Source organism: Amorphotheca resinae, assembly GCF_003019875.1.
Source record: "Amorphotheca resinae ATCC 22711 unplaced genomic scaffold M430scaffold_6, whole genome shotgun sequence".
In the NCBI taxonomy this organism is placed as follows: domain Eukaryota; kingdom Fungi; phylum Ascomycota; class Leotiomycetes; order Helotiales; family Amorphothecaceae; genus Amorphotheca; species Amorphotheca resinae.
This window is the reverse complement of record NW_020194476.1, coordinates 1,733,976-1,761,119: the sequence shown is the minus strand read 5'-3', so window position 1 is coordinate 1,761,119 and position 27,144 is coordinate 1,733,976. Positions and strand designations below refer to the sequence as shown.

At 50.6% G+C, this 27,144-nt stretch overlaps 11 protein-coding genes across 11 annotated transcripts; 4 read left to right on the top strand and 7 right to left on the bottom strand.

Moving 5' to 3' along the window:
• Nucleotides 1–425: 425 nt before the first annotated feature.
• Nucleotides 426–2,005, bottom strand: M430DRAFT_66799 (hypothetical protein; the record flags this gene model as incomplete). Its single annotated transcript, XM_024869249.1, has 6 exons — nucleotides 426–618; nucleotides 671–811; nucleotides 859–1,397; nucleotides 1,451–1,535; nucleotides 1,583–1,935; nucleotides 1,978–2,005. 6 exons carry the CDS (start codon nucleotides 2,003–2,005, stop codon nucleotides 484–486), a joined length of 1,281 nt encoding a protein of 426 aa, XP_024721164.1. The 3' UTR covers nucleotides 426–483.
• A 462-nt stretch (nucleotides 2,006–2,467) lies between these two features.
• M430DRAFT_35213 (hypothetical protein) lies at nucleotides 2,468–4,585 on the top strand. Its single transcript, XM_024866699.1, has 4 exons — nucleotides 2,468–2,780; nucleotides 2,851–3,161; nucleotides 3,209–3,284; nucleotides 3,335–4,585. The coding sequence occupies exons 1-4, from the start codon at nucleotides 2,509–2,511 to the stop codon at nucleotides 4,470–4,472; spliced, it is 1,797 nt and encodes a 598-aa protein (XP_024721163.1). The 5' UTR covers nucleotides 2,468–2,508; the 3' UTR covers nucleotides 4,473–4,585.
• Nucleotides 4,586–4,845: 260 nt separating this feature from the next.
• M430DRAFT_42441 (hypothetical protein) lies at nucleotides 4,846–6,041 on the bottom strand (the record flags this gene model as incomplete). Its single annotated transcript, XM_024867557.1, has 2 exons — nucleotides 5,523–6,041; nucleotides 4,846–5,336 (listed from the first exon to the last, which is right to left on the bottom strand). The coding sequence occupies exons 1-2, from the start codon at nucleotides 5,950–5,952 to the stop codon at nucleotides 4,846–4,848; spliced, it is 921 nt and encodes a 306-aa protein (XP_024721162.1). The 5' UTR covers nucleotides 5,953–6,041.
• A 1,404-nt stretch (nucleotides 6,042–7,445) lies between these two features.
• Nucleotides 7,446–7,731, bottom strand: M430DRAFT_244119 (hypothetical protein). Its single transcript, XM_024865056.1, has one exon. The coding sequence runs from the start codon at nucleotides 7,716–7,718 to the stop codon at nucleotides 7,563–7,565; it is 156 nt and encodes a 51-aa protein (XP_024721161.1). The 5' UTR covers nucleotides 7,719–7,731; the 3' UTR covers nucleotides 7,446–7,562.
• A 482-nt stretch (nucleotides 7,732–8,213) lies between these two features.
• M430DRAFT_244116 (hypothetical protein) lies at nucleotides 8,214–9,152 on the top strand. The gene has a single exon (XM_024865055.1). It carries the CDS (start codon nucleotides 8,360–8,362, stop codon nucleotides 8,900–8,902), a length of 543 nt encoding a protein of 180 aa, XP_024721160.1. The 5' UTR covers nucleotides 8,214–8,359; the 3' UTR covers nucleotides 8,903–9,152.
• A 2,128-nt stretch (nucleotides 9,153–11,280) lies between these two features.
• On the top strand, nucleotides 11,281–16,013 carry M430DRAFT_19401 (hypothetical protein; the record flags this gene model as incomplete). Its single annotated transcript, XM_024864067.1, has 3 exons — nucleotides 11,281–11,708; nucleotides 13,743–13,882; nucleotides 13,942–16,013. 3 exons carry the CDS (start codon nucleotides 11,281–11,283, stop codon nucleotides 16,011–16,013), a joined length of 2,640 nt encoding a protein of 879 aa, XP_024721159.1.
• Nucleotides 16,014–17,633: 1,620 nt separating this feature from the next.
• M430DRAFT_102031 (hypothetical protein) lies at nucleotides 17,634–19,258 on the top strand (the record flags this gene model as incomplete). Its single annotated transcript, XM_024860759.1, has 3 exons — nucleotides 17,634–17,761; nucleotides 17,813–18,552; nucleotides 18,618–19,258. The coding sequence occupies 3 exons, from the start codon at nucleotides 17,634–17,636 to the stop codon at nucleotides 19,256–19,258; spliced, it is 1,509 nt and encodes a 502-aa protein (XP_024721158.1).
• A 387-nt stretch (nucleotides 19,259–19,645) lies between these two features.
• M430DRAFT_244078 (hypothetical protein) lies at nucleotides 19,646–20,007 on the bottom strand. The gene has a single exon (XM_024865054.1). The coding sequence runs from the start codon at nucleotides 19,912–19,914 to the stop codon at nucleotides 19,669–19,671; it is 246 nt and encodes an 81-aa protein (XP_024721157.1). The 5' UTR covers nucleotides 19,915–20,007; the 3' UTR covers nucleotides 19,646–19,668.
• Nucleotides 20,008–20,207: 200 nt separating this feature from the next.
• On the bottom strand, nucleotides 20,208–20,841 carry M430DRAFT_42438 (hypothetical protein; the record flags this gene model as incomplete). Its single annotated transcript, XM_024867556.1, has 3 exons — nucleotides 20,208–20,314; nucleotides 20,368–20,673; nucleotides 20,769–20,841. The coding sequence occupies 3 exons, from the start codon at nucleotides 20,839–20,841 to the stop codon at nucleotides 20,271–20,273; spliced, it is 423 nt and encodes a 140-aa protein (XP_024721156.1). The 3' UTR covers nucleotides 20,208–20,270.
• A 287-nt stretch (nucleotides 20,842–21,128) lies between these two features.
• M430DRAFT_28198 (hypothetical protein) lies at nucleotides 21,129–22,982 on the bottom strand (the record flags this gene model as incomplete). Its single annotated transcript, XM_024865771.1, has 1 exon — nucleotides 21,129–22,982. One exon carries the CDS (start codon nucleotides 22,980–22,982, stop codon nucleotides 21,129–21,131), a length of 1,854 nt encoding a protein of 617 aa, XP_024721155.1.
• A 1,800-nt stretch (nucleotides 22,983–24,782) lies between these two features.
• On the bottom strand, nucleotides 24,783–27,100 carry M430DRAFT_28197 (hypothetical protein; the record flags this gene model as incomplete). Its single annotated transcript, XM_024865770.1, has 2 exons — nucleotides 24,783–26,708; nucleotides 26,756–27,100. 2 exons carry the CDS (start codon nucleotides 27,098–27,100, stop codon nucleotides 24,783–24,785), a joined length of 2,271 nt encoding a protein of 756 aa, XP_024721154.1.
• Nucleotides 27,101–27,144: the final 44 nt, after the last annotated feature.

Sequence of the window (27,144 nt, the reverse complement as noted above, 5' to 3'; positions counted from 1 at the left end):
GTGAAAGAAGCTCGATGGTTGGAGTTGGTAGTTGCCTAGGGCTCCAGGAGGTGTAATTTGGTATGGATCATAAGGAAATAATAGAATGTTCGGTGAGAGAGACGTTACTTATATATCTTGAATATCTGCATATACTCAAATATCTAACTGCTGGACAGCTTACAACTTTCAGTGTTCGCATTCTTTTGATCTTGTAGATGCGTTGACACTTATAACCTTTGGGTTATTATCAAGCCAGCAAATGCTTACAGGAATGAATACAATGGTGTGTGGACACGTGAATAACTGAACATTCTCTACTATAAAGATATTTATAGTTGGAAGAGCAAAAGGGGGGAACGGAGCCTAACACTACTTCTAAGTTCCGGCTGGGGAACGAATTTGAGGTGGACGCAGTATTTTGGTTCTCAAGTATCATCGCGATTCGCGGTATAAGACAACAGTCATATTATATAGAGAAGAGACATTTACTTATCAATGAACCTATAAGCCCTGCGGTACCCCCGAAAACAAAGGCTGAATATTCCCATCTTGCAACTCTTTCGAAACCTGAGCTGAAACCTCCTGCCAGCGTTGCAGAGTATCGGCTTCCGCATCGAATGGATAAAGCCAGCTATTCTAAAGGTTTGGGTCAATAGGAATACATTAAACGGAGTAAGAGGGTACTCACTCTCATTTTAACATCTTCCGGGTTGATTTCAATGTTGTCATCTAGGTTCTTGAGGGCATTGTGCCACCGGTCTCGAACATCTTCTCCGTTTAGTTGGGATTGACGGACCCTGGCAAAGCGGAGCTTTTCGTAGACTCTCGTCTGAAATTCCATTAGCCTTCCTCCAGGACAGGGCGAGTAAATCTCACAGCCAGAGCAACGTTCTCTTTTCCGGCTAGCTTCAAACACAGAGCTAGAACAGCCGCACTCTCCGTAGCCTGGGATGCCCCTTGCGCACTTGTTGGAAGATGAGGATGGCACGAGTCTCCTAGCAGCGCAATCTTATGACTGCGACTAACCCACGAAGGGATTGGATCTCGATAGCAGATCTTCCAATCCAAGCATTCCTTCGTCTTTTCGACCGCTGCTGCGATTCGGGGATCGCAGTCCTTGATGATCTTCCTCACCTCGTTCATGTCCCCGGGCTGGAACCATGACTCTTTGATATCCCCGGTGTCCTTGTGCGTCAAGATCCAGTTAAACTCGTCGCCATCTCGTAACGTATTTTGCACGAGATGGACATCGTTCCCAATCCAGATGTTTACACACTCCTTCTCCACAAATTCTCGGCATAGGGGATCTTCTTTTAGATACGCCCCTTTGAAATATGCTCGGAAGCAAGCGTAGCCTGAGGATTTTGGCTTATCTTCATAGCCCAAGACTATCTCTCGGGCTAGAGATTTGATTCCTGGCCATTTGATCAGTACGTGTGCAAGCTCAAACCAGACTATGGTAGCTTGCCGTCAGCCGCGATGATGATATCCGCCTTATGCACTTCCCCATTACTCAGCGTCAAGGACGGCTCATTCTCATCATAGGCAACCACCTGATAGCATCAGTCGTTTCTCCTACTCGTGGAGACTTCCCGCTCACATTAGAACCCATATGAATGGGAACTCCCAACTCCTTCACTCTTCTTAAAAACTCTTCATGATAATCCCCTCTATGGCCAATATATCCCGCCATATCCATCAACGGCTGCTGCGCCAGAATCTTGCCATCCTGCCATCTGCGTATTTGCATAAACTCACTCTTATTTCCAATTTCAATCAAACGATCATGCAGACCCCATCGCTGAAGAAGACGGAGCGCATTCTCCCCCAGTCCCAAGGAATCGCCCAGACGACCGAACTTGTTCACCTTTTCGAAGACGGAGACGGAGAAGCCTTGTGCATTCATGGCCATGGCAGCTGCGCAGCCGCCAAGTCCTGCACCTACGATGATCACTGCAAGTGGTTAGTGAGTGGATGGATGAGACAAATTCGGACTTCCGAGACCTTTCAAGGGTTCAGACATAATTCCTTTGCTTATGACATAAGGTACGTAGAAACAATGAATTTAGAAACACGAGAGGAACCCCCAACGGTTATGAAGAGCGGCAGTGTAAAAGACGGGAACAATTACTCCGTTTAGCCCATGATCTGGTCGATTACGGGCGTAAACAGTCCGTAATAGAAGTCCGATCAGGTGGAAATCCCCCTTCGTGATGGGTTTCCCGTATAAAGGGAGAATGCATCTTCAAGCCATCGGGGGGGAGTCAAGTGTAGCGGAATCCATAACTGCCGGCCCTATGAAAGTCCGCTGAGGACCTGCCCCGCAATACCCCTCACCTCACTCCCCGTGGGGGAGTTTTGACCGGCCGACCCGCCCGGACCGCCCCGGAAAACCTCCCTCAACTCCAGGGTTAAAGGACGTATTGAGAATCTCATTTTCATGTCGTCCTCAATTTGCTTTCATGATCATTCTCATCAATTCCATTTCTAAGATTGAACAAGAAACGGTACTCGTTGAACCACAACATGTCTCAGCCAAACGACATCCCATCGCTGGACCAAGTGCATAGCGGTGTACCAGCCCGTCTACGTGACGATGCCATATATGCCAAAAAATCGAGCTTTGCCTTGCGAACAATTCCTCTTAGCAAGCCTCGTCAAGCTCCGCTGAGATTGCCTCCAGATACCAGCCGAGAGAAATTCGATGCTGCAATTGTGGCATTGAAGAAGGTACTTGGAGAAAAAGGGGTGGAGTTGAATGACAAGCCGCTCGTTGATGGATGGTATATGGAACATCCGTAAGCTTGAATCGCACATTGAAAGAAACCCTTGAAGTGGACCTCTGACAGGGAGCTAATTACCATATAGCAATACCCATGATGCATACCACATCGTAGACCAGGAAGAGATGGTTTGTAGTGCTATCGCATACCCATCCACGGTACCAGAGGTCCAAGAGATTGTGAGATGGGCGAATGAGTTCAAGATCCCCATCTATCCTATTTCTATGGGGAGAAATATCGGATATGGAGGTGCTGCACCAAGAGTTCCAGGGTCTGTGGTTGTTGATTTGGGGAGAAATATGAATAAGGTGTTGAAGCTTGATGCTAACAACGCTTCTTGTATCGTTGAGCCAGGAGTTTCCTATTTCAAGCTGTACGAAGAGATCAAGAAACAAGGTAAAGTCCAGCAACAGTCCGTGGTATAAATCATCTAACGATGCCAGGTTTGCCTCTGTGGGTTGATACTCCAGACCTTGGAGGTGGAAGTGTCTTAGGGAATGCCATTGATCGCGGGGTGGGGTAGGTTACTCATTCTCCTAGAATAGGACCCAAGATACTAGCTGAAACAGGTATACTCCTTACGGCGACCATTTTGCGAATCACTGCGGGATGGAGGTTGTCCTCCCGAATGGAGAGCTTCTCAGGACTGGTATGGGCGCCCTTCCCGGAAAAGATGGCGCCGACAATCCCACCTGGGGATCATTCCAAAACGCATTCGGACCATCGGTCGACGGGATCTTCAGCCAAAGCAATTTCGGTATCGTCGTGAAGATGGGATTCTGGCTCATGCCAGATACAGGCCATCAATCATATCTGGTCACCTTCAAACGAGAAGATGACTTCCAGAAGATTGTCGAAACCATCCGACCACTTGCTTTGAAGCGAATTATAGGGAACGTCCCCCAGCTTCGCCATTCGATCCAGGAGCTAGCTATCACAGGAAAACCAAGGTCAACCTGGTACACGGGCTCCGGACCAATGCCGCGAGAAGTGATCAAAGATGGCGTGAGCAAGTTATTTTTCGGCGAATGCGCCTGGGTCTTCTACGGCACACAATACGGCGATCCAGACTCGATTTCTTCCCAGCTGGCCCTGATCAAATCCGAATTCGCTAAAATACCAGGAAGCAAATTCTACCTCCCATCAGACGTCCCAAAAGACCATTATCTCCATCAACGTGCGGAAGTATGCAGTGGTGTCCCCAGCCTCAAAGATCTCGAGTGGCTGAACTGGAAGCCCAACGCTGCACACCTCTTCTTTGCACCCATAACCCCCACCGACCCGAAGGCCGCGTACACAGTACATTCTATCATCGAGAGGCTGTATGAGAAATGGGGGTTCGATATCTGGCCCACGCTCTGCTTTGCAGGTCGCGAGATCCATTATATATCAGTTGTCGTGTATGATCGCGGGAATGAGGAGGAGAAGAGGAGAGCGAGATGCTTGATGCGTGAGATGATTGCCGAGACTGCAAAAGAGGGGTTCGGAGAATATAGGACGCATCTCCTATTTGCGGATCAGGTGGCCCAGACATATGGGTGGAATAACCAAGCGCTGATGAGATTTAACGAGACTCTGAAGGATGCCTTAGATCCAAACGGTATTTTGGCGCCGGGTAGGAATGGGATCTGGCCCAAGAACTATCGGGGCAAAGGATGGGAGCTTCTAGGAGAAAAGGGGATGGAGTCGGCCAAGGCAAAACTTTAGGAAGGGGCGAAAATTTGTGAATCTAGTTGTTTATAGTAAGAGTAGGGCCGTCCCATCTTCATTGAAGTCTTAGGTCCTAGGAAGCATCTCAGAAGCTGATATTTTTCTCCAGTGTCTCGACTTCCGTTCGTGCATTAGATCTGATTCTTGGAAAGGAGAATTCATAACATACGAGTTTTCCTTCTCTATTTGTACAACACTAACCCTCGTAGACGATTCTCACTGCGTGCGGAATTCGGTTCCAATCCTGAACCTAGGGAAATGCGCTTGAGATTTAGCTACCTAGGTGTGGTTGGAGGTTATGAACTTGCCTGTCTACGACGAAATGCAAACCCCACACTCAATCTGGGCCATGAGGTCCGAACAAACTCATCTAGAGATCCTTGACTCCTTTCTCCAATTTGAATTTAAAATCATTCAGACCTCCAATCCCAACATCAACCTTAAAGACTGCGCCCCCAAACTCACCCCCTTCCTCATCACTGGCACTTGTGACCCACAGCTCCGTGCCCACAAATACCGGGCAGGTAATAGCTTTCGTCGGATAAGTGATCTGGCCGACCACTTTGCCCTCAGGGCTAATCCGGAGCACTCGACTCTCCCCGTAAATCGCCTGCCAGATGTAGCCTCCCGTGTCCATTTTGAATCCGTCTGGTTCGCCAGAACCGGTGTTCTGCCAAAAGGTTCGAGGATTGGTCAGGGCACCATCCGAGGGAGAATAGTCGTAGGCGATAATGCGTCTTTCACTTGAATGGACGAAGTAGAGGGTTTTTTGGTCGCGCGACCACCCGACTCCATTGGGAATCGTGAGAGACGTTTGTATAGTATTCCGCGTGAGGTCAGAGTCAAATCGGAAGAGAGCGCCTGGTCGAGGTCAGGTCTTACGAAAGATGGATGAATGAGATGGATCCAAATCACGTGATGTCATTCAAAGGGCTCTTCGTGACTTGACTTGCGGGCCAACTGCCTTTCACAAGAGGTCATAGATACTTATCTTCCTCACTGAACGTCACCCACGAAAAGGAAGAAATATGGAATATAAAAACTCACCCTCAGCCTTCGGGCTGCCCACCCAGAAATCATTCATCACCCCGATCCAAAAGCGACCTTGGGGATCCACCGCACCATCATTGCTCCTCAACCTTTCATCCTGCTCGGTCGTGTCATGGAACCTCTTCAACAACTCGTACTTCCCCGTTTTCCTCTCCAAGATGTAGATCCCGCTCTTGCCACCCACCAAGATCTTCTCGCGAGGGTCGACTCCCTCAATATCCGCAGTGACACCAACGGGCATATCCAACTGCAGAGTCTTCAAACTGGCTGGCCCAGCTGCCAAATCCACTGTATGCAACTGTTTCTTCTTGATATCAACGAAGCGCAGAGTGTTGGTTTCCGCTTCGTAGTAGGGCGCTTCGCCCAACCCGCAGTGGATGTTGAGGTAAGGCTCTGTAACCGTCCATGTCTTGATTTCGGGATCCATCTTGGTTTATGGCAGATATGGGCAAATTCGGGACTCGCTGGAGAGCGGGAAAAGGAGAGAGGAGATATGGCCGCCGAAATGAGGGGAATGATGTGGAGAATGAGGTCTTGAAGAGTGGTGGGCGTGGGGTCGCTTGATGGAGTCCCCATCAGTCATGGAAGCGAGGATCATTCGCCCACATTTTATTCTGCGTCACTTCAGATCGCACCGTTCTTCCTGACACAAAGCCAAAAAATAGACAATCAAACAAGATGACACGATCATAGCGATGCGGAAACGACGTGGGAAGACAACAGATTCGTGATAACGATTTCAAGACGACACCTGGGATGCACCAATATGAGGCTGAAGCACTTGCACATGTATGGGCTTTGAATATTCGATTCTGCTACCCCCACGAGATGCTCCATTGAGATCTCAAAATCAAAGTTATGCCCCCAGGCAAATTATCTGTGGATGCACGGCCGGGTATCTGGGCAAGCATTTCTATCTGGATGTCGTGCAGAAATAGATGAGAAGTCAAAAGCGACGCCCTGTAGGTGGATTCCAGGAAGTCGTACCCGGTCGTCTTGCCTTTACTTTTACTTCTATTTTATTTCGCTTTCTCAGCTCTCTTTAGCGTTTTTATTGTATTTTTTGGCATCTCTTTCACTTTTGGTTTAAAGTTTTGCTCAGATCATTCTTGGGCTTTGTTTTTTTTTTTGATTTCCTGCTTTGTCACTCCCTGGCAGAGGTGCCCCGAATGCGTCTCTCGGCGCGTGTGACGTGTATAATGACAAGTTGCATGTTGATTTGCGTATCTGTACGGCGCGTGTACATGCAAGGTTTCAGTTCCACGCATCCCAGCTTTGAAGACCGTTCCTTTACCCCCCTCCCCGTCATATACGCCCGCGGCGGAGATATCAGGGAGATACTTTGTACTGTGTATCGGATCATCCTTGGGTTTCTTTCCACACGGAGGATTCGGTTGTTGACTTGTCCGCCCAACGATACCAAGAACAACGTCATGATCCGGGAGGATTTGAAACTCATGGATTGAATTCCTCCTGGTCCCCCTCCTGGTCATTACTAATTTACGGACTACGTACCTCTGTACTGCGTACGGTGCACACTCTGGGTCGCCGTTGGTTCCAGACCGAGCGCACGGCGTTAGGCAACATGGAGGCTGGCCCTCACGCCGCGGTAGATTGTTGTCTCGGGCCTTGAGATCAGGGATCCGCCCCGACAACTTGCCGAGCACCGCTAGATAGGGGATAATCACGAACAAATCACGACCTCACTCCATTATCAACGTACAGAGGTATTCCGTACTGCAACTCCGTACTACAACTAAGCTTGACGTTGTACGCCGGAACTGCAGTCTGCAGCCCTAGAGCTAAGTCTCCGCAAAACTCTCCGCAACAGGCGTTCTTGAATTCTACTTATTGGTCTGCCTCGAATTCCGAGCTTCGAAGGCCCCGAGACCCATCTGCCGTTCATGTCAGAAGCCGGCCCCTTCCGCAGCTTTGCGAGGCCTTGATAGGCCAGTTAGGATGCGGGATGTTTTGTTAGGGATTTTATTCTTCGGATAAGGTTATTCACAGCCATGCGTGAACTACGGAGTACGGACCCTACCTAGGCAGACGTTCGCGCCGCAATATTTTGCAGGAGAAAGGCGAAGGAGGGAAAAAAAGAAAAGAAAAAAGGAAAAAAAGAAAAAAGAGAAAAAGGGGGAGCCACGGATCAATAGGGAAGTTTGCGTGTGGTACGCTACAACAAACAGGCATTATTCGGAATTCAGGGATACTTATGAACCGTGCAGTTCATGGCACGTGCATACGAATCACCCGCTTAAGCGCCATCTCCACCCCATCACAGTCTTTGTATAGTGTACATCTACTCCATACATCCCTCGAACATACCCAGCCAGACGCAACAACGAATTCGCAAAAACACCTACATAGTGCATACATACGTCAACACCCATTGCTGCACACCGGGGCCAAATCCTTATCCTTCCGGCAGACCGCTCTTTGGCATACAGGCCTTGTGAGGAGAAGCGATAGGGTGTTGATCCCAAATACCTTGTCTACGGTACACCGCAAGCTTTTGTGGGGAACTTGCTGTGACGCGAGTCACGATGGTCTCGAATCGAATAGAATTTCGATGCTTGCTTGCCATGTCGAAAGGATTCTGTGATGGATGCCAAATCACACCTATCATGCCACACCATGAAATGAGGCCTATGCTCGCTGATGAGTGCGACACAATCTTTTGAATCAATCATAATCTAACTATTAAGAGTGCGTTATAACCTGCAAGAAACAGGCACTATATAAAGAAACTTGGAGTCTCCTTCAAGAACAGGTTTCGGAAGGAGTTGATCATAACATCTTGAGATCTGTGTAGCAAGAAGCTCTGGGGCTAGATGGAATTTCAAACCCGCAATTCAAGGACGAATATGGGAAACTGGAGCGTGACTTTCTTCTTCATTCTTCAAACATCGTCTACAACCAGGGTCCCGATCGTGAAGCCTGCAAGGAGGGCTGGACTTGGAATGCAAAAGAACCGAACACTGCTCCCGGGCTTTACTCTTATGCCCAGACACCGACTTTCTGTCGCCGAACGGCGGAGTGTCCAACAACGAAAGTGTGAAGGTAAGGGCATCAATGCATGCTATACCCCGTTTATGAAGAAAGAGGTGTGTTTCCAGCACTTACAATTGTGCCTGGACGATGGAAGTCAGTCTGTCATCGTTTATTCAATACACGCTTCGTCCTTACTCGGTCTCCTCTATTTTCGTGTATCCTCAACGAAAGCTCGGGGCTCCATGAACACGCTCGAGGCTCTATGCCAAACATCTAAAACATTTGACTGCATGCATGCAAAGCTTGCGCGCAACACCTTATTTTCAAATCTTGGGACCCTCGCGGCTCACCTGACAAGATTTGTATGCGCGAACGGTTGGTAGGTAGTGTGACGAGAAATGTACGTCGTCTGCACGCTGCGGGGACGGGCTACCGTTTGTCTTGCCGTACTACTTATGCATTGCGACTTCCTGTACCTGTATGTACGGTGTGTTTCCGTCAAGCAGATTTTTTTGGCGCGGGTGAGGATCAACAAGGCGGTCGAGGGCGGCCGTCGAAGCCCAATCATCGCCACTCGGCCTCGCCCGTCTCGTCCCGCCCCGCGATACTCAGTTGGCTGCCTTGTCTCCTGCGATGTTTCGACCAGCTTACGGGTTCGACGGTAGGAGGTCTTACTGTAGCAGGAAGGGCTCTCCGGCGAGAGGAAAGGAGAGGAGCTTGATGATGTGATGAGGCTTGCATCTTCAAAACCCGAGTCGCTCTCTAGCTGTCTGATCAAACTGCTCGACGTCTGGCTATCAAAGCCCAACCGCAAGATAGTGCGTGCTCTCGGTAAATGGTATTATTATTATTGTTCTTACTACCTATGCCTAATGCATGCGGAACCTCTATGCTACATGAATCACGTGGTAAAACCGTGCCAAAGCCGGGTAAAAACCCACGTGCTACCTCTTGTAAATACTCCGTCGCGGCGCCGCTAGGGCGCCGGGACCTCATCGCTGCCCTGCTAGAACTCAACCTTCTAGCCTGGTGATACCAAACATGCCAACAAGACGCTGGCGGGACGCCGGAGGGACGCCGGCCGTTGACCGGGAAATGGTAGCGATCTAAGGCCAACATTATTATTTTTTATTGTTTTCCCCCTTTCGATCCCACACCCGCCCCTGTTGACGCCTCTTCATTTCAAAGTTCAATCCTGGTTCTTGGCGCATGTATGTATAGTTGGGTGATACCCATGATATGATCTTCGGAACGGCGAGCACGGTGTGCTAACCTCTAAGACGGGGGTGCGGGCCGCGGGCGATGGGACCAACCATTCAACTCGTGAGTTTACCACTATGGCTCTTTACGGAGCAGCGTTGGGCTGGCAGTCTTAAGTCACGTTGAAGAGAGGAGCCGTCCAGGCACCTAGACCTCCCGGAAGACTGAACCCAGGAAAGACTTCTCAGCAACGCTAATCTGGTCACTCCCAGCGGGCCGGTTTGCCCCACATGCCTCCCTAGCCGGCGTTCATTGCTCGGCCGACTCGGTAAAGGAGGGCTTCAGAAATTGACCCTTGAGCGTATACGAAGGAGATCATTCCCAAGTTCCTAGAGCCCGGGTATCAAGCATGAAATTGAGGTGCTGCTCTAGGCTTAGAGACGAAAAGTCCCTGAAATTAGCGGCCGGTACTCAACAACGTCAGTGCAAGTTGGGCGATATGTCTCGGAGCTGCAGTTGAAAATTGCTATGATCATCGTTGTCTCCGACTACCGGCCTTCGCGTGGCCCTGAATCCTACGGTTAAATTGTGGTTTATCAGATCAGGGACGGGTTGTGAAGACACGTTGGCAGGCCTAACTACTTGACCAATCCCCGACATGAGACAGCCTCACTCACTACTCACTCTACTCTTTGCTCTAAGGTCGACCGGATTTCAGGTCCGGCTTCAAGGTTGCTCTTCCCGGGCAGCCAGAGTAGCGACACTGACGCTTGACAGAACGACCAGTCATCTGTCACGCCCATCATACGGAATAGATTCACCCGAACCATTGTCTCCAGCGTTGCGTAAATAGATCTGCAGCCGCCCTGGTTATCACCTGCCTCGCCTGCAATCCCTAGGATCCCCGGCGTTGGGGCGCCGTTGAGAGAGTGTCTTACTTTACTCCATGTGAGGGGAGTTCAACCCGGCAGTCGCACCCTTTCCAGGCCAGATCTACCTACGAGGTAAGAGCGAGCAATGATATGATCTTCCAACATCATGTACAGATACTGTTAGGCCGCTATGCACATCACACAACTCCCCTATGTGCATCACACATGCGCAGCGACGCGCACAGGAGAGCGAATGATGGTGGTCGAAAACCCCTCCCAATGATAGTGTTCAGCGGCACGGCATGCGGCGCACGAGCGTTTCATCCAACCAACCATATGAACAAGGCGCAAGGTCCTCCACATTCTCTGCAAAAGGAAGAATAGCGAAATTTTATATGATGATTCCATTCCTATGAGCATCGTGAAGGTAAGAATGATCATGCGACCAAGTCACTGTGCACACCGTGGATCGAACTTGAGCATCTCGTAAAAGTTGCCAGAAGCGCTTCCTTGCATCTAGCTAGTACACCGCGCCGACTTTCTGGAACTACCAAGTGTGCAAGTTGCCAACTAACGACTACTCGGGGCGGCCGCAGAGCCTGGCCAGGATCCTGGGTTGATATATATGTATCAGTGCACAGGCCGAGCTACTGCATCTCATCTTGCTGCCGCCTCACCGGTCCGCTGGAATGGCTTACGCAGTTCGTAAACCAACACGGCCAGATGCAGATGTCGACATGGGTCGGTTGAGGTTGTCTCTCAAGCAAGATCGTCAAATAATAGTCAAGGAAAGGAGGACTAGCTGGAGCCCGGATGATTATACAGGCATGTATGCCTCTTTTGATGATGAAATTGGGTTACATTTGCAACAGCAACCATTGGCAAGCCCTTTCCAGTTACTCCCAACAGCGGGTCTGGGAAACGCCATAATGCCGATGGCCAAGGCTGGATATTCGGTGGTTGAATTACTAACAAGGGAGCTTCACCTCCATCGTTACACAGGAATGCAAAATGATGTCGGAATCATGGACCCTCTCCGGGGGTGGGTGGGTACGAGGTCGACCTGGGAATCTGGGATCATGCTCGTGGGCTCCAAGGATCAAGGGATTTCCGATGAGTGCAACCCCTGCCGCTGCGAAGGTTCATATTATTGACGGAGGACCGAGGACGTCTAAATAATGAAATGTGCCCGATCGTCCGTATCAATCTTGCGGGCCAGGGGAATCATGGTCGTGGTTTCACAAGGGCGGTTGGCCAGAACGAACCGCCATGAGTAGCAGGGATTACATTGCTGGAACCAAGATTCCAGATTCCAGATCCCATGTGAGATGGGGGAGGGTGACATACAGATTGAAAAGAAGGAATGAGAAGGGGAAAAAAGAAAGAAAAAAGATAGGAGAGAAGAGTAAGGAAAACGGCATCTCACGAAAAGAAACAGAAACAGGGGAAGAAAACAAAGCGTCACCCAAGAAACATAGGGATTTTCATATATTTTTGCTCGAATAGGTGCTGCATAAGTGCCCTATGCAGCATGACTTGTCGGCCTCTACTGCACACTACTACGCCAAGGAGGAATAGTAAAAGGTACTAAGTACCCCGTACATCGCCCGCCGCCAGGGCAGCCGTTGCTGGCAGCCGTTGCGTAGCGTTGCGTTGCGTTGCTGCGTCGTCTCTGGAGTCTGGTCAGTAGTGTGGTCAGCAGAACGGAAAGGCTACCGACGGAGAAAAAATAGCTGAGCCACAACGTGATTCAACCCTCCATCCATCCGGCCTCTTCGCTGCAGACTGCAGTAGGCGCGGATATACTACTGCACCGCGATATGGGTTCTAATCAATCATATTCTCTCTATCTGGCTGCAGCTCCCACGTCTGATCCCATTGTGCGTCACGATGAATGGAGGCACCAGAGCCTGAGAGAAGTGAAGAGCCTTCTCCGTAGGTTACGGTTCATTGGTGACCGGGCCTGCCTCGACCGCTGAGTCTCCACTGTCCAGTGCTTCCGTACAACGCTGTCAAGGGATTCAAGGCTTACCGCACCGTGTAGTTCATGATTCACCAGAACTATCCTGCAAACAGGTTGGGTCGGCCCTCAGCAGTAGGCTCCCGACCCGTGGACTTGAGCCAACAACGGTCGTGAGCGCGCCGATCCTATTATACGGAGATCACCAACCTACCAGGTTTCCGGGGTCGACCAGACGCCCTTCCTAGTCTCCCCTACCGTTCCATCAGGGTCCCATCAGGTCTCACTCTACCTGAATCATGGCCCATCATGGCCCTCAGGACTGGTGCCCCCCTGGTCCCCAAACTTAACACTGGACTCAGTATAACGTGATAGGCAGGGGTTCAGTCTGCGCATGGTCTCCCGCCTTCCGCGCGACCCTCATATCCTAGCCCCGCGCCGCGCGACCTGTCTCCATCGGGTATGCCTCCATCCATCCAGCACGGAGTTTCTTGGGAAAAGCTCAAGCCAGCCAAGCTCTTCTCTAGCCTCGCGATGTCAAGCATCATCTTCTGATCTTGCCCGTACAGAGTCAATTCCCTCGTACTGCTAACCGTCTACTCGCCGTCTAACTCATCGTTGGCCCCGGTACCTTGGAAAGTTGGCTCCTTCCGCTACTGCAGCCTCCAAGCACCCCAGCTTCTTCCGACCCTGAACGCGCCACGGTCTGATCTTTACGGAGCAGGGCGCTGGAACGGTGAAGAGCAGAGAGCGTCTGGTCTGTGGGCAACGGCGCGTGGGGACTGGGCCGGCTGGGTCGATTCATCCCCCAAAAGCTTGGGGCGTCCCCCCGACCTAAAAACAATGCTTGCTGGCTGATTTAACAAAAAAAGTAAACACAAAAAGCTGCGTGAAGCTCAGTATTCGTTCATACAACATACGACGACAGCCATCAAAAGCCAGACCTTTATGTGCGGTCCTTTTGCCATCTTTGGCTGGTAGTGACGCCTGCATCTTTACCAGTCCTCAGGTCCATCAGGATTCTCGGCCACTTGCGAGGCCCAGCTTCCCTTTAAGCTCTTGACTGGCCCGTCTATATCGAGCTATCCCCCACCTCACGGGTACGTTGGGCGACCTCTCTTGAACTACTTCCACTACTGGTTCTACTCCCGCATGTGCGTCCAACTAACATCCACTGACTTTGTCCTATAGTGATCACCTGCTCGAAAGCCTACCGACTGGATATCTGCCGCCAGTTTCCTCGAGTTCGCATTCGCCCAATATCACCGAGGTATCCCTGTCAAGCAAACAACTCATCGTACAGAAGAAGACTACAAATACTTCGCAATATTGTCCGCTGCGGCGCAAGAAGCAATGCTTTGCATCTAAGAGTGACCATTCGAGCCAAAAGACGCTCGTAATAGTTTTCATAACCGCCGATACCTTGTTGGGAGCTGGGAAGCCTCATTGGCAAGCCCGCAACACTCATTCGATCTGGCTGTACAAGGCATCCTTAGTCGCCCGTTGCGCGAGACTCCGAGTCTCGATTCTTTCGCCCAAGGAGAGGCGTTAACATCACGCCTTTCCGGAATCCAGTCGCCAGAATCCCTTGAAAGACGCCTTGCTGAGTTTGTAACCAAGCTTCAGAGCTATCAGCAGCAGAGTTGGGAAGGGGCTGGAAAACGTCAATGTCCCGGTCCTCGGGACCATCAAGGGTTAGGGGATCAGGACTCGATGTCGCAGCGGCCTCCTGCGTCTCGTCCTGCATCTCGCTCACCTCCAGATGGTCAAAAGATAGCTCTTCCACCCGTTCAGCTTCGAGATGAACCACAGCAAGGTGGGCGACAGGTAGGAAGACAGCAGGCGGACCAGTCTGAGGACCGAGGGTATTCGCAAATATTCCCATCTCCACGATCTACTCGGACATCACTAGGCGAGGAGTGGAGATCAGGACCATCTAGGGATTTTGGAGTTTATTCGATACTTAACCCGACGGAGCCAGAAAGCACTCCCTCATCAAGTCGGCGTGTCAGTGTTGTCAATGCAGAATCCCCCCTCTCAGCAGTTGGGCCAGCATCGCACTTCGGTGCGAGCCCAATAGCAGGTACGCCACATACGTTTCAGGGTCATGAAACCCTATCTGGTACACCGCCGACTCAAGAAGGTCATCATGCGACATCTCCCCAGAATCGTGGGACCCCGGCTCCCCGCCGTATCTTGACTCCAAGATCACTCGCTACCAGGATGGGGAGAGCGGCTCAGCCTCCAGGAACTATCGATACTCAGCGGTCGCCTTTCCTTACTCACAGAGGTCGAACTTACACCGGCGAATCAGGCCAAGCTGCATCATCGGGAAGAGCGCCGATGCCAACGCCACCAGAGCGATCCCAACCACAGTTCGGGCTCCCAGAGCCAACGCAGACCCTTGATCGAAGAACCAGAAGCATGCCTACGATGCAAGCAGCAGAACGAGCTCCGCTCTCCCAAAGCGCCAGTCCCATCATTTCGACCTCCGCCAACACGCCTTCCAGTCAACCCTCAATGAGCTCCTTTCACTACCAAGGCGGACCACCACCTCCAACCAGCACGTCGTATTACCCGGGATCTTCGTTTGGTGCTCAGACAGCGCAGCAGGCAGGAGGCGGGTTACAATACCAAGCGCCATCAGCTTCGGCCACAGAAGGTCCGTACTCCCGTGCTCCTCCCAGTGTGTCGACGGGTAGCACAGGTGGCAGTGCCAGTGCCAGCAGTAGTCGGCAGACGCCTGGCTCCGATCCCATCCAAGTTCTAACCATAACCACGTCCGAAGGCAGTTATCATGTGCCTGTGGACGTGCACCAAGCGTCGCGGTTAGCTGACGAGAAGCGCGCGCGCAATGCAGGGGCATCGGCGAGATTCCGTCAACGACGAAAGGAAAAGGAGAAGGAGGCCAACACGACGATCGAGAAGATGCAGCAGCAGAACCGAGAACTGGAACGGCGAGTTCGAGAGGTTGAGCAGGAGAGGGATTTCTACCGCGGTGAGCGAGATCGTATGAGAGATGTACTCTACCGCACCCCGGAAACGAGACATATGGCTATGCAAGGGCCACCAAGCCCTCAATCCATGAGAGCAGGTTCATTTCATGGTCAACCACTTCCCTCGCAGGCTCACGGTCCTCCACAACCATTAAGCTTCCAACCGCAGGAATCGGCTCCACCAGAGAGAGCTCCGAGGAGAAGAAGAACGGGCGCGAGTGGCGAATTCACCAATATTACATACACACTTCCTCCAGCTTCGACCCTGCCTCCTGTTCAACCGGGCTTTCCGGGGCAGGGTCCCACGAGCCTCCCCCCGCTGCGGATCGAAAATACCGCAGCACCTCCGCCAACAACTGGTGCGAATACCCCTACGTCGAGCGCTGGCCCTCCACCACCACCGTTTGACCCTTTTTCGCGGGGGCCGTACGCGAAAGGATGGCCGGGTGAAGGTAGTCGCCGATGATCTTCTACTACGCTCCAGTCCCAGGAACAATTTCCAAATAATGACACTCCGACAGTTCGTACCGACGATGGAGACAGCGCACTAATATCAATATAACCAAAACTTTCCTACTTGTACCTAACACCAGCAAATTGCCTTGTACAACGAGCGAGCATCCCAACGTTTATTTTTGTGTTTTTATCTACGTTTTCGAATCCTCATATAATCTCATCGATCACTGAGCGAACAAGAGCTACATTTGGGCAACCGTCCTCTCTATTTGTTCCTCTGCCATTTCATCGCGGATCTGGATCTGGAGCGGGAATTTCGATACCGACCGCGTATGAGCGAGTCATTAATACCGTCATTAATACCCTTGGTGGCGAGTTATCATACCTAATACGCCACCCCTTTCTGCGTCTTTTTGATTTTGCTAGCGTTTAGCCCGGAGTTGTTGCACTGTTGGATCTGGTCAGCGGTTTCCCGCGCCCTTCTGTGCCGCGGAAGGAAGGCAGCAATGGTGTTCTGGCGAGGTGGCCATCTGCTTTGGTTGGTAATGGTGGGAGTGGAGGGATTGCTATATGAAGGTTGTACGAAGACAAATTGCTGTTTTCCTTGGGCGCCAGGGATCAGAAGGACCCCCTTGGGCATCAAGGCTCGAGGGGGCAGTGGAGAAAATGGAGAAACGGGTACATAAAAAGGGGACAGATTGTATAAGATTTGTATATTTTAGCTGGTGGAATGGGTGTTTTGGTGATACTCGGCGGGCAATTGGGCGGGGAATTCGATATCGGTTAGACGTCTGGAAAAAGTGAGAATTACAGCAAGTCTTTTCCCGTACAGTGTGAAGTTGGAACGATTCTGTTGTGCGTTTGCGAGAGGAGACTTGAGAGAATGACAGCGGGATGTTCTACATCGTTGATTTAAGGGCGGTCTTCCAGATGGCCGCAGGAGGGGTGGGTCACGTGAAACGAGGGGTTGAACTTGACAGTTGGCTTACCTAATGTAGTGCCTTGCTGCCTTGCTGCCTTATCCCCCATTTCATGACGACTGTAAGCTCCGCGGGGTCATATGCAACAAAATCGGCGATAGTCAATTCATCATCAGGTCGATATCGGTTTTAACGATAATTAATCAACAGATCAGAATCGGTTTTAACGACAAATTTAATAATAATCAACTCACTCCCGGATCCCCCGCAGAGAACCATCATCCAGACGCCCATTCCCCATCAAGTCTCAACTCAAATCCCCCAGCTCCGGCTTCCCCCTAAACCGCGATAGGTAAGTCTACCCTGAACTTCGTTATCAGGAATTATCAATACAATTGCAGAGCTGCACAGAGATTATTCTTCCCATGCATGTCAGCCCCCCGCTTTGCTTTGTCTTCCTCCGCCTTCTGGAACCCACTGGGATTACTCGATAAAAGCTCTCTTCTCCCCCTCCTTTTTCTCTTCTCTTTCTCTTCTTTTTTGTTTCAATGTTCAAACGTCTTCTGCCATTGTCATCGCTGCTCCGCAGATCACTTCATCACCAAGCTCTCCCTCGATTGATCAAGACATCCCCGCAGTTACCAACCCAGAGCGTCCCCTTGACAACCAACAGTGCAATATCTAGCAGGTCTTTCAGCTCGTCAATCAAGATGGCAGACCTTCATGTCGACCTGACGGCTCCCAATGGCAGGAAATACACTCAACCAACGGGTCTTTTCATCAACAACGAATGGGTGAAGAGCAGCGACGGCAAAAAGGTCACCTCCATTAACCCCACGTATGGCCCATGATCCCCCCGCCAATTCATCTAGATCTAACATTTCGCCAGCGATGAAACCGAAATCATATCCGTCTACGCCGCCAGCGCGGACGATGTCGATACCGCCGTAGTCGCCGCGCGCAAAGCCTTCAAGCACCCCTCATGGCGGGACATGTCCCCCACCGACCGCGGAAACCTGATGATCAAGCTCAGCGACCTGATCGGCCAGCACACAGACACACTGGCCACGATCGAGACGTGGGACAATGGGAAGCCCTACGGCGACTCGATCGGTGATGTCCAGGAGGTGCAGGCGGTTTTCAAGTACTATGGTGGGTATGCGGACAAGATCCACGGCCAGGTCATCGATACCGGAGCGAACAAGTTTGCATACACGATCAAAGAGCCCATTGGCGTGTGTGGCCAGATCATCCCGTGGAATTATCCCCTGGCGATGGCGGCGTGGAAGTTAGGCCCTGCGCTGTCATGCGGGAATACCGTTGTCATCAAGGCTGCGGAGCAGACGCCGCTGAGTATCTTATACCTGGCAAACCTGATTAAGGAGGCTGGCTTCCCACCTGGTGTGGTTAACATCCTGAACGGGTATGGAAGAGTAGCTGGCGCTGCTATCGCGACGCATATGGATATTGATAAAGTTGCGTTCACGGGTAGCACCACTACCGGAAAAGAGATCATGAAGATGGCGGCTATTAACATGAAAAACATTACGTTAGAGACTGGTGGAAAGAGTCCTCTGTTGGTATTTGATGATGCAGATTTGGAACAGGCTGTGAAATGGGCCCATGTTGGTAAGTCATGACCTTTCCTATATGTAGTGATTCGCAACTTCTCTTCATTTACTGATCCGTCCCAGGCATCATGTCCAACCAAGGTCAAATCTGTACCGCCACCTCTCGTATCCTCGTCCAAGAAACGATCTACGACCGCTTCCTAGAAGCCTTCAAGAAGCAAATCCAGGATGTCTCCGTCGTCGGTGACCCCTTCGCCGAAACCACCTTCCAAGGGCCTCAAGTAACCAAAGCCCAACACGAGCGTATCCTGGCATACGTCAAATCCGGCAAGGAAGAAGGCGCGACACTCGTCTCCGGCGGCGAAGCCTTCACCCAAGGCCCCACCACCAACAAAGGATTCTTCGTCAAGCCGACCGTCTTCACGAACGTCAAGCCCAGCATGCGCATCTACCGCGAAGAGATCTTCGGGCCCTTCGTCGTGATCGCGAGCTTCAAGACGGAAGAGGACGCCCTCAACATGGCCAACGACACGACGTACGGTCTCGGCAGCGCCGTCTTCACCCAGGATATCACGCGCGCCCACCGCGTCGCCAAGCGCATCGAGGCCGGCATGGTCTGGATCAACAGCAGCAACGACTCCGACTACCGCATTCCCTTCGGTGGCGTGAAGCAGAGCGGTATCGGTCGGGAGCTGGGCGAGGCGGGATTGGCGGGTTACACGCAGACTAAGGCGGTCCATGTGAATATGGGATTGAGGCTTTAGGATAGGATGCTCTGCTCTGCTGTGTTGTGTTGTGTGTTGCCGGGGGAAATCAAAAGATTGAAAATATGTTCGCGCTAACTTAACTAATCGGTCGTGCATATACATATATATCATGATTTCAGGTACCTTATTGATAGGATAATGGGATTTATGAATAAGTAATTGATGGACTATTAAGTGTTGGAGGTATGTGAAAAAGGGGGAGCTGTTGTTGCGTTGGTTTTTGATGAGGGGGATGGGCGTGTTCAGCAATACCCCCCCCCCTTTTTTTTTCCCGGGTGGCGCCTCTCCTCACTACAAGCATCTTACACATCAGATCACTCATCACTACACTTCACTTCACTTCATTTCCAAAAGCCTACGTTTGTTTGTTTGTTTTTTGTTATACTGAATCTCAATTCAATTTCCTATCAATTCAGGACCAGCTCTACTTCTTCTTCGAGAGTTGGGGGGTATCTTTTTGTTAATCCAAACTCCAAATTCCAAAACTCCAAACTCCAAAGCCCAGGCTCAAGTGAGCGGGCAGGTTGGGTGGGTATCTTCCATCCTCCATCTAAACTCCAAAAACTCCATCCATCCTTCCATCCATCCTCTTCTTCCAACTTCACAATTTCTCGAATCCTGATATTATTTGTGGTTCTGTTTCCTAGGCTCATTCATTGCCTGGTGTCTTTTTTTCTTGGTGAATTGTAGAGAACAATTCATGATTGATTTTTTTTTATGTTGTTTTGTTTCATCGATGACGATTGGTAGGTATAGTCTGTTTGATAACTCCGTTTTTGGTGACGGGTTGGGGGTGTTTTGTTTTGTAGTGATTGATGAATTGGTGTGCATGTTCACCTCGCCATGAAGCGATTTTGTGTGTCCTCCGCATATACCGTTTCTGTGATGTGGTGGTTAGTGTACGTGTCTACCTCGTCTGTTCGGATTCTACTGACGATTTTTGTTTCCTCTGTGTATGCCTCTTCTCTGATCATTTGATGTGGTAGTAGGTGTCTACTGTTAATCTCGTCTATTCAGTTGACGCTTTTTGTTTCCTTCGCATATACCGTTTCTCTGATGTGGTGGTTAGTGTCCGTGTTCACCTCGTCTGTTCGGATTCTACTGACGCTTTTTGTTTCCTCGTCCATTCGGATTCCACTGATGTTTCTTGGTTCCTCCGCATATACCTCTTCTGATGTGGTGGTTGGTGTCCGTGTTCACCTCGCCATGTGGCGCTCTTGTGTCCTCCGCATATACCAATTTTCTGATGTAGTGGTGTCCATTGTTCACCTCGCCATGCGTTGTTGCATCGGCGCTTTTTTGTTTCCTCCGCATATACCTCTTCTGATGTGGTGGTTGGTGTCCGTGTTCACCTCGCCATGTGGCGCTCTTGTGTCCTCCGCATATACCGTTTCTCTGATGTAGTGGTGTCCCTGTTCACCTCGCCATACGTTGTATTGCATCAGCGCTTTTTTGTGTCCTCCGCATATACCTCTTTCCTGATGTGGTGGTTGGTGTACATGCTCACCTCGCCAGCGTTGCATCAGTGCCTTTTTTTGTGTCCTCCGCATATACCATTTCTCTGATGTAGTGGTATCCATTGTTCACCTCGCCATGCGTTGTTGCATCAGCGCTTTTTTGTGTCCTCCGCATATACCGTTTTGTTGATGTGGTTGGTGTCCATGTTCACCTCGAGAGTCGCCATGCGTTGCGTTGGCGCTCTTTTTGTTTCCTCCGCATATACCTCTTCTCTGATGTAGTGGTTGGTGTTCATGTTCACCTCGTCCATTCAATTGACGATTCTTGTTTCCTCCGCATATACCAGTTTTCCAAGCTTCCTGAGCCGTAACACCAGGTGGTCCGTTGCTGGACGGGGCGATGTTATTCTCTACATCAGCCCATTGTTCCAGCCTTCTGAGTCTGGACCATTCAAGCCGAAGTCATCCCAGTTGTGATGCTCAAACAATTTTGGGTCGATCTCTTCATCAGCCGGGATAACCTCTTGAGGCTCCCGTGGACTGAAAGAATAATCATAGCTGGCAGGACTTTGACTGTCTGCCGTGAGGGAAGGTGGCGTGTCCAAGGTTGCAGCACCTTCTAAATAACCGTCATCCATATGAAGATTGAATGCGGCGTCCTGTGGTGCTCCGTAGAGACCAGGAAGGGATTCTCCGAAGCCGCCTTGATTGGCGACGGGTTCGAAGGTATAGTCATTGCTAAGATGCTGGCCATTGCTATCTTGCTGACTGTCGAGGTATTGCCGGATAGCATATAATTCATCCGGGACATCTGGTTGTTGGTTGACATCGCCTTCATAGACGATGCCGGGTTCCTGGCTAAAGTCGCTTCCCAGGTCAAAGTTGGATTCCTGGCCAACATCGAATTGTTGGCCCACGTCGAATTCCAGGTCGTTATTGAATTCTGTCCCGCTGTTAATCTCCGGGTCGGCAGCGAATCGTTCGCCGTCATCCACGTCAAGAACCTCAGGGTCGTCAGTGCAGCTTAGGCCAGCATCGTATTCAAGGTCATCATCTGATCCCGGACCATTGCTGGATTGCTGGCCGTTGTCAAATAGTGGGTCGTTGCCAAATTGGTGGCCATTGCCAAATTGGTGGCCATTGCCAAATTGGTGGCCATTGCCAATTTGCTGGCCATTGTTGATGTCCCAAGAGTCAGCAAAACTCTGGGGGGGTGTAGGAACCTGCATTTGTGGGAGCGGAGACCCATCCGCCCGGTACAGGTTCATGTTGTCCAACTCATTATGTTGGACAACAGGGACAGTCGGAGACTTGCGAGCCCTTTTTGTCCTGGAGCTTGGCAAATCCTCATTCTGTTTGCGCTTCCTCCCGCGCTTCGGACTCTCACCATCGGCATCTTTATTTGATGCCCTCAGCGCCTCCGTCTGCAACCCGAGGGCACGGGCTGCTCCGGATCTGTCGACTCGTCGTTCGCATCCAGGGCAGTTCTGGATGAATTGCGCGACGAGGTCTTTGGTAATCGTCGATGATTGACCCGTGACTCTGAAATAGGTCGTATCCCGACCTAAGTGGACAGGCTCCTGTCCATTTTCAAGTTTGAGGTGGCACCAAAGGACGATGTTGTATGCTTCCTCAAATGAGGACATCGGAGAATGGCCCCAGATGATCTTCTCATAGGGCGTCATCCGATCTTGGTCCTCCCAGGTCAAGATACCCTGCACCTGCAATCCCTCGGCAGCTGCTTTCTTACATTGAGCCTTCTCGCCCTCACTCAGAAACTTGTACAATCCATACACCATTCTCGCCGAGATAGGATGTTGTGTAGGTGCCAGAAAGTATTCGAGGTTCCTCTTGATATAGTGTCTCCAGTTCGCGGACCTACTCGTCGTGGTGGGATTTTCGATCTGTTCCGTATATTTGCTGATTTTTGCCTGGGTAGGCATGAACTTGTCCTTTATCTTCGCGGCGCCCTTTATATAAATCCTCGCAAGAATATCGAGGAAGACTTCCGGGGCAGTGACTCCCTGGAAACCCCACGGATTCGGATTCTGGAAACTCCATCCTTGCTCTGCAATAAGAGCAATGACCGCCTCCGGAGTTATCGTGCACAGGCCCCTCGTATCCCGTTGGTTACGCCTGTTCATCCTTTCCGTCCTTTCCTGGACAATGGCCGCGATCTGAGGGACAGTAAGAATTCTTACTTCCGGCAGCATGCCGGGCAAGTCCGTCCAGTACTGCACACTGGCTAATTCCATGCTTTCCATAGTCACTATTCAACATGTTAGCAAGTGTAAATTTATCCAAACCACCGTGAAGAAAGGCGACGACGATCAAAAAAAGGGTAATTGCGGATTTCCAGAAGCGAAAAAGGGACAGGAAATAGTAATTTAATTCAATTGGGTTAAGAGGATGTGGTGACCCGTCAGGGAAGAATGAAATAGGGATCGTTCGTGATGCGAGGCTACTTTCGCAAGCGGAGTGACATTATCGGATTGCACACTATGCATTCCAATAAAATGGTATGAGCAGGTTAAACCGCCTGAGGGGGAGGTCAATGGAGACAGGAAATGACAAGCTCGACAATCTCGAGGTTGGGATGGGTAGGGAAGATGGCAAAGAAGAATGAAATGCATCGTCAAGTTCCAGGCAAGTGGTTCTAGGCAAGTGCAGTAAGTTTGTTAATGGTATTGAAAGCTTGAGATAAAAGAGGTCGAATAGACAGCGCCGACGAGGTGGAATAGACAACGACGGCGAGGTTGAATGGACATCGACGACGAGGTTGAATATACAGCGACGACGAGGTTGAATGACAGCGACGACGAGGTTGACTGGACAGCGACGGCGAGGTTGAATAGACAGCGACGGCGAGGTTGAATAGACAGCGACGTCGAGGTCACCTTGACCAGGTCATTCTCGTCCCTGGCGCCAGTGATATAAAGCACGACGCCAGCGACCCTGGGCCAACATCGCCGCTCTCACTACGATGAGAGCAGTTAAGGATCCCGCGAATTTCAGGGGCCGTGAACACTAAAGCAAAGGTCACATGATACAGACAGGAAAAACGTGATTTGGACCCCTAATTCCAATCACGTGTTTCTAACGACACTTCAACCGTTTTGGAAGCCAAAACTCTATTCTTGCTTCCTCGGGCTGCCATAAGGTCATGAAAAAGCTTATTTCGGGTGATGCTCGGCGCACCTTGCGGAGTCAATTTATATTCACTAAAATATTGAGTTTTGTGCTAAGAATTTGTGTACGACTCCGCATTTATAGAGGACAGTGATGATTTATAGGAATAAGATGCAAGGCAGAGTGAATGAGAAGGACAGTAGGGATATTAAGCGGCGAGACTCAGTTGAATCCGTCGCCGTTGCGCACTTCCTTGCTCCACTAGAGATAATTCAAAGAAGTGACAACAAGAATAGCATCCACAACGACAGTGTTGTTGACAGTGATGTTATTAAATATATTAAAAGGAATTGAATTCTTAAAGCAAAGGACAGGGGCATTGTAGTGATGGTTGCTGGGGTGGAGTATTAACTTACATATCGTTACAATGCTTGGCACTGTAAACGGTGTAAAGTGCTGCTGGTGAAGCAGCGTGGTTGTTGGTAGTTGGATGTGCTCGTAATCCGTCGACACCGGGATGCTAAGAGCAATGGGGTGGGTGGGATTGAAGTTCTGATAAGTAGACCGAGGAGGGGATAAAGTTTGAAGTCAAAGTAGTTAGAATTGAGTTCAGAGTGGTCTTGGTTTATCGAGAATGAGCTGTTGGCTGTTGGTTGATGAAGAAAAAAAGAGGGGAAGGAGAAAATGGAATAACGGGGGGAGAATGGTATGTTTAAATATGAACACTGGACAGTAGCCGGCCGAGACTGAACCCAAAAGGTGCCGCAAGATCACAGAGTCACTCTGCCCAGCGTAAGAAGTAGGATGGTTCAGGACATCGTCTCCAGGGTTGTAAAAACCGGGATTTAGAATATGACTGGGGTTTTGAGGCTATCGAGAAGCTACCGTACACTGATAAATGGAACCCACTGGCAAGGCCAAACCTTATTTCAGCCCTACGCCTCAACAGCGCCATCATCATCCGTATCAGTATCCAGTTCCATTGTGAGATGGACACTACCGTCATCCGAGTCTGATGAGTCCTCGTCCATGTTGGTATCAACATGTTCCGCTCGTTGAAGAGATTGGGTATGGGTTTGACTAGTTGAACCAATTGGTCCAGCAGGAGGCTGTGAGAGTGAGGGAGGTGAAGCGAGCGCAGTACCAAGGGCTGGTGAGTTCGTCCTGCTGACAGACGAGTCGGCATTGGCATCCCGAGCCAGAGATCGTGCCGAGAACGTGTTTCCTAGTCCATGGCTTTCTGTTGACGCATCATCGCCTCGTCCATCAAGGTTGATTTCCCCCGGTCCAACAGCACCCCCACGGGGCCCCTCTTGTTCGGAAATAGTATCCTGATGCTGCATGACCATGTCCTCATCCTCGGATAGCCCCACAACGCCTTCCTCCATTGAGATCTTTGCAACGGGGGAAGGAACAAGCGGCATGCGTGGACGTAGCAGGACCTCAACCACATCATCATCCCCAAACTCTCTTGTCATGTGAGGCAGAATGCTCGTCATCACCGTTCCATCCTTTCCTATGAATGGATTCAAGATGCCAGCCAGCATAGCATCTTTATTGTGAGTCAAAATAGCCGTACGCTCGATGAGAGCACGCAGTGAGATATCTAGATATTGTTGAGGCAAATGGGAAATAAGCAAAGGCAAGAGTTCACTGGCAGTACCAAAGAGCTCCGTATTCTCCATTCGGGGATCTACAGCCACACCAACCGTGCTCTGCAAAGGAGTAGCTCCATTGTGACTTGTGACCTTCAACTCGCTGGGGATGGTTCCGGATGGTGACCCAGAGCTGACGGACCCTGGATCGGCCTGCAAATCCCTGCAACAGAACCGAACAATTGGAATTAGCTTGGCAGCCTGATTCCTGTCCAGGCCTTTGCCGATGAACATTAAGGTTTTGGCGCTGAGTCGGTAGGTTTGTTGACGGAATGATGGGTCATGCCTGCCTGAGGGGAAAACCCATGTAAGCTGATTAAGAGCTCCTTGCGCTAAGGGGAGAAAGCCCTCTTGTAGCCGGTTAGCAAGAGTGTTGATGAGTTGCAGTGCAGCGACATATATCTGCGGCATGCCACTCCATAGACCATCACGCTCATCTCGGTCAACGGCAGGATGTAAGCGGACACTCCCAGAGGATCCCGATGATGATGGGATAGCAATCGACAGCATTCTGGTGACCATATCCATAACAGCACCCAGCGGTATCGAGACAGGAGTCGATGTCTCACTCTTGATGTACCCCTCCAAGATAGCAAGCAGTCCCACAAGTCGCTCGACACCAGCATGGATACCCGTCCAGCTAGGTAAGCCATCTGCAGCATCAGAGCCTCCAGCTAACTCTTGGTTGAAATCGACAGGCTCGCCGATATACCCTGCAGTAGACTCCCAGTCTTCGACGACAGCTCGAAAGACTTGATCGGCTGTCACGTGAACCTCCTTTACGAGACTACGCACAGCCTTCCCCCATTCCTCACCTCCAGCATTCTTGGGGGCGGTGAGGTGAAGCAGTACAACAAGGCGACGAGCGCTCTCTCTAAGTGACGATGGGACGAAACCGTCCGACAACGTGGGCGCCAGGTAAGGCTTTGTGGCGAGACGTATCCGAGAGACCTCTGGCCGATAAATGGTAGTATGTCGAGGCAACAGGGTTGAGAAAGAACAGAAGATAGCCTCAATCAGAGATGAGGGCACATCAAAATTTTTGCCCGAGGACTTGGACAAGATCAGGTTCAGACAAGAGGTCACAAAGGTAGGCAGCGTAGGTGTCGTGACCTCCCGCACAAGGGTCTGGTATGGATGGGTCATGCAATAGATCTTGGTGAGTGCCAGAATACACAATTCTTTTGTGATAGCACTATCTTGTTTCTGTGGACAGATTAGCTTTTGAGCTTGAAGGCCAACGTTTAACAAACCACAAGAATGGACAATAGCCCTGGAATCCACTGGCTCCTGAGCTCCGAAGCTTGCAAAATCTCCCACCCTCCTGTCTCGACCACAGCTTTGATTAAAAGCACCGCAGTGAACCTCGCCTCAAGGGTTTTGCCTTTGAGTAATGTGGATAATTGGGTCTTGAGCTTGTGCACTAGCACTGAGGAAGAAGATGCGTCAGGACCGGCAGCACTTCCTGCAGGGGTGGACAACGGGACCTGACAGCGTGATACATATTGTAGGAGAACAGGAGTAAGGCGTGGGAGATCCTCTGTGGGGGTATTGGAGAGCTGGAAGCACAACACCCGGAGTTCAGGTGGAAGAGACATTAGGAATTTTCCTGTGGCTCTAGAGAGCTTTTTATGTTCTTCTT

What these genes read in the sequence shown, in the direction of transcription:
- M430DRAFT_35213 (XM_024866699.1), top strand. Translation starts at nt 2,509, where the DNA reads ATGTCTCAGCCAAACGACATCCCATCGCTGGACCAAGTGCATAGCGGT. An exon ending in GGATGGTATATGGAACATCC is followed by an intron (nt 2,781 to 2,850) that starts GTAAGCTTGAAT and finishes ATTACCATATAG; the next exon opens with CAATACCCATGATGCATACC. An exon ending in CGAAGAGATCAAGAAACAAG is followed by an intron (nt 3,162 to 3,208) that starts GTAAAGTCCAGC and finishes TAACGATGCCAG; the next exon opens with GTTTGCCTCTGTGGGTTGAT.
- M430DRAFT_244116 (XM_024865055.1), top strand. Translation starts at nt 8,360, where the DNA reads ATGGAATTTCAAACCCGCAATTCAAGGACGAATATGGGAAACTGGAGC.
- M430DRAFT_244078 (XM_024865054.1), bottom strand. Translation starts at nt 19,914, where the DNA reads ATGAGCCTAGGAAACAGAACCACAAATAATATCAGGATTCGAGAAATT.
- M430DRAFT_244119 (XM_024865056.1), bottom strand. Translation starts at nt 7,718, where the DNA reads ATGCCTGTTTGTTGTAGCGTACCACACGCAAACTTCCCTATTGATCCG.